Genomic DNA, 5193 nt, shown 5'->3' on the forward strand with positions numbered 1-5193 from the left:
GACATGTAAATAAAGAAAATACCTAATAAAAAAATTCCATTAAAAAAAAAAACATTAAGGTAATCACAGACCTAAATGGAGATGGAATATCATCAAGGCCAAGATTCCTGAAGCAGAACTACTTGCTAATGGCTTTAAAATGAGGATCCCTGTCTCTAATACTATCTCATTCCACTAAGCACAGACAGATGATCATAAACTGTCAGATCCAAGAACACAAGATCACTGGCCCACTCACAATAAGTTAATACAAATAGCCAAGTAATTTTGTTTGAAAATAAAAGAGGATAATATGAGATAGAGTCTAATAATTTACAGACCAGGTAATTGAAATAATTTAACAAATAGCTCCCTTCTCCTCTGTCTCACCTCTGCCAAGCATGGGAAGGTAAATAAAAAGAAACAATACAAGGGACTGGAGAAGTACTTAACTGTCAAGAAAGACTGCGGTATAACCCCCCACACACAAGTGTGCATGCACATCAAACACTCTACACACAAATAAATACATCTAAAGAAAAAAAACACAATGTTAACACACACTATTATTATAAAAGCAAAATTATTTCCACTAAACTATATTAGTCAAAGTTTATTCCAGTCTGTACTTTAACAGAGTTTAACTTAAGAATTTAAGAAAATAACATGATTTTAATCCACAATTATTTCAATATGGATCTTATATTAAGTATACTTTTTTGAGACAGGATCTCACCATAAAACTCTGGCTATCAGCCAGGCAGTGGTGGCGCACGCCTTTAATCCCAGCACTTGGGGGGCAGAGGTAGGTAGATTTTCTGAGTTCCAGGCCAGCCTGGTCTACAGAGTGAGTTCCAGGACAGCCAGGGCTATATAGAGAAACCCTGTCTCGAAAAACCAAAAACAAAAAAACAAAAAAACCTCTGGCTGTCTGGAAGTGATTGGGTAGACCAGGCTGGCCTCAAACTCATAAAATCACAGAGATCTGCCTGCCTCCAGGATTAAAGGTTTGTGCACTATCATGCTTGGCCAGCAGCTTCCAATGCTTAAATGAATTAGTTTGGTTAAACTGTGTACACTACTCATCTTACTGTTTTAACAAGTTTAGTAAAGAGTTTATACAAATTAGAAAAAGGAATAAAACTGTTGACAATTAAAGGAAAAATCATTTCCATCACTCTAAAGAGTGCTCGTACTTGCCTAAACTTTTAATTTTAAGCCTATTAAAATGACTCAGATTTTATGGTACACCATTTAAATTAAGATTTGCTAATTTCAGCATTGTCAATGTGAAAACTGTAGTATGAATTAGAAGAAATGTTTATGTTTCCATCTTGTCTTAGTATTAACAAACATACTTAGTGTAAATAAAACTTTTACTATTTGCAAAACACACTAGGCTTACCTTGCAAAATACTGTCAAAAAGCATTCTTATAGGGAATAATTTTTAATTAGCCATGGCTACTTTGATATAGCAAGAGGATATTTATTTGCTTACATTTTCTGTCTCTCCTCTTCCCAGTTAGATTCTTAGTCACACTTCCCCATCACCACATAGATGCATGACTGTGCTCATTATAACATCAACTCATGGGCATGGAAACACACGCTTTTAACCCCCAGCACTTGGGAGGTGGAGGCAAGAGGATCTCTTTGAGTCCAATTCCAGCTTGGTTGACATACTGAGGCCCAAGGACAGCCAGGGTTATATACTGAAGGCCATCTCAAAAACAAAAACAAAAAGAAAACCAAAGCAAATCACCATTCCACTATGGTGGACAACATATTTACTCTACACCACCCAATACAAGTACAAACATGGAAAGAGAACTACATGTACGACACCTAATAATCACACAGCAAAAAAAAAAAAAAAATCTTACATGAACAGTCAGAAACACACAATAAGCCCGGCGGTGGTAGCACACACCTTTAATCCCAGCACTTGGGAGGCAGAGGCAGACGGGTTTCTGAGTTCGAGGCCAGCCTGGTCTACAGAGTGAGTTCCAGGACAGCCAGGGCTACACAGAGAAACCCTGTCTTGAAAAAAAAAACAAAAAAACAAAAAACAAAAAACAAACAAACAAAAAAATAAACACAATAAAAGTACCCTGATATTTGCAGATAACTACGTATTTCACTTCTGGACTGAAGTTATTAATTATCTTATACACAGTGCCCTCTGCTGGACAATGGTAAATAATAAATGATGTCTTGGTTTGACAATCACCTCTAACCCCAAGCACGTCCCCTGCTTCTGCCAACCATTTGTTCTAGATCTCTGACAAGAACACAAAGAATGCCTCCTTCAAAACACTGAGACAGGTCAATGTCTTCAGCTCCCGCCAAGAACACATTCACTCAGCATCTGATTACTATGGTGCCACTAACAGTGAGCATGTGGGACATGGCCTGCTATAGCACTTAGAACAATTTCAGAGATATGGAATTCTGATTTATTAAGGTAACATACTAGAAAGCATAAAAGAGTACAGAAAGCAGAGAAACTGTGTTACAAGAAATAAAGCAACAATATAAGGAAACTAATTCACCCTCTACTTGCCTCAACAGGGAGACATACCACGGAGTCTGCACAGGGAATATGTCTCTCCAAAATCATTTGTGTCTTTACATCTCTACAAATGAATACAATCTATAAAAATGATGGCATATTAACATGTTATGAAGACATCCTTTCTCTGTGTGTGTATATAAAGCAGCCAACATAAAAGAGCAAGTGTGACCCAACATGCCTGTGTCAGCACACCTAGACTGTGGCAAGTGAGGAATGCACCTACTAAACAGTCATTTTTTTCTTCAATTCAGTAACAAAAAAAATAGACATAAAAGCCCAGTAGAGTCAACGTGAGTTACCTGTTTTCTCTTCGTCGATAATCCTGCTCCTGGTCCAATCGGATCATCGGCTTCACCATCCCACGCTCAGCTGTGCTAGAGGCAGAGGACACCCTGTCACTGTCCAGTCTAGTAGTGCTCTGTGACAAGGGAAGCCAGAGTGTGTTAGAACACCTCACACCCCAGCCATTGGCTTTACACTTAGCACTGCAGGCGGCAATCTGATGTGCAGGTGCTACATAGGTAAGGTAAGGACACAGACCAGGTAGTAATTCAGAAACACACAGGGCACGCTGCCCAACGCCCTGCCCAGAAGCTCTCAGTACTGAATGCAACGGCATGAAAAACATAACTATGTTGATTTTCAAAGGGCAAGGAATAAACTTTATCAACAAAATATGAAGATAAAGTGATTTTTGAAAGACTATTCATTTTACTTCCTAAAGCTATATTCACAAAATAAAACTAACCAACAGATGGCACAATTTTTAGGTTTTAAAACTTTTTAAAAATAAGCTTATAAATGGTGAGTAATGGCAGCAGAAAATTAAGTTAGGACATGTTCATGTGCTTATTCACTAAAGAATTGTTCTTTTTTTGTTGTTGGTGGTTTGTTTTTGTTTTTGTTTTTTTTGGGGGGGGGGTGGGAGGGTTTGAGACAGTTTCTCTGTGTAGCCCTGGCTATCCTGGAACTTATTCTGTAGACCTCACTCTGACCTCGAACTCAGAAATCTACCTGCCTCTGCCTCCCAAGTGCTGGGATTAAAGGTGTGCGCCACCACTGCCCGGCCTAAAGAATTATTCTTAAGTGACTTAAGAAAACAAAAAACTACTCATAACCTAACAGTATAATGTACATAGACAGACAAAGCCTAATAAGAGTTGAAACATTGAGTGCACACAAGGACACAGGTACACACCTCCCTATGACACAAGCACTCTGGAAAGGGCCCAACAGTGTTGAAAAGACTAATCTATATACTATGGATAACAGATTTTCATTCTCCCTCTATTTACCAAGTCTTCTGTGCTGAGTATACATTGTGATGAGAAAAGTTCTGCTTGGACTCTCAAGTCTTTATTCATTTGTACGTGCCAAGATTCTGTTGCAGCATGGTACTACTCAAAGCAAGAGAGGCATGAGAGTAAGAGTAATTGAAGAAGCAGGGTTCCCATGTTCAGAGCTCAGAGACTACATCATCAATTAGCAAGCAAAGACAGCAGCAGTATTAATTAAGTTATATAAAAGTCTTACACGGAGTAGTATGATGCTCAAGAACAACTCCCCCCACCCCCATCAGGAGGGCAGGCTAGGACAAGAAGGGGCCAATCATATGAAAACAAAGAATGAGACCAAGTACAAGGTAAAAAGAGCTTCAGAGAGACAAGTGGAACATTCAGGAGGGCAGACACTACTTACAACATTCCTGGAGGGATGGAGGCCACAGTTCCAAGAGCTGTCTGTGAACTGGGAAGATACGAGCAGCTCTGAGAGCAGAGCTCCAACAGAAACAAAACCATGTCTCTACAATTCCACAGCAATGACAACCAGCAAGAGCTGACTAGGAGCACCGAAGAGGAACTGTTGCTCACAAAACTGCTAATGAGCAAGGCAGAGGCATACAGACACTTTACAGCCAGAGAAATAGGACACGGCAGTTCTTGTGCAGAAGTTGGGCGAAGATAAGAAATTAAAGTCATGGAGCAAAGCCATGGTTGGTGGTATAATTTACTAAAATAAAGATGATGAGAAAGAATTAAGTTTAAGAACAAAAACAATAGCCAAGCTTGATTTACTATATTAAATTTGAAGTTCCCATCAGACATTCTATCATAAAAATGACACAGAAAGTCAGTCAAGCCTCTGAGGATGTCAGTTTGGAGAGACCAGGATCAAAGGCAGACATTAGGGATCATAGACAACAACAAATGGTGTAATTTTAGCCAACATGGCAAGGTCTCCCAGGGACCATACATAAATACAGGAGACAGAGCCCTGGAGCTGACAGCTTAGCTCTTCAATTTTCAGAAATTAAGTATATCTGAGAAAGGAGTACCAAAAATTCATCTAGAAAGAGCCACCAAGCCATGACTCAGAGATAAAGACAGAGTTACCCTGGAAATAGAAAGGTATGTCTCAAATAGTGGTTATTTTTGTACTTTTATAACAAGAACACAGAAAGCAAAGGAGAACAGCCTAGAACAAATGAATAGCCACCTCAGACCATGTCTTCAAGAAATTATGCTGAGAACAGGGGCAGCAGAATGGGGTCAGCAACTGGAGGAATACAATAAGCTACATCAGGAAATCCTGTGTCTTTTTGACAGTGATGAGAATATTCCTGACTTAGTTGCATTAT

General features: G+C 39.2%; 1 protein-coding gene across 18 annotated transcripts in view; it reads right to left on the reverse strand.

The window, feature by feature from the left end:
* Afdn (afadin, adherens junction formation factor) overlaps window positions 1-5193 on the reverse strand; it is a 142327-nt gene that overhangs the window by 64095 nt on the left and 73039 nt on the right. For all 18 annotated transcript variants that reach the window (XM_031353414.1, XM_031353412.1, XM_031353410.1 and 15 more), the window contains one exon: window positions 2855-2973. In XM_031353414.1, coding sequence (XP_031209274.1) covers window positions 2855-2973 — 119 coding nt within the window. The remainder of the gene's footprint in view (window positions 1-2854; window positions 2974-5193) is intronic.

The sequence above is a fragment of the Mastomys coucha genome, unplaced genomic scaffold, assembly GCF_008632895.1.
Source record: "Mastomys coucha isolate ucsf_1 unplaced genomic scaffold, UCSF_Mcou_1 pScaffold5, whole genome shotgun sequence".
NCBI classification, from domain to species: Eukaryota; Metazoa; Chordata; class Mammalia; order Rodentia; family Muridae; genus Mastomys; species Mastomys coucha.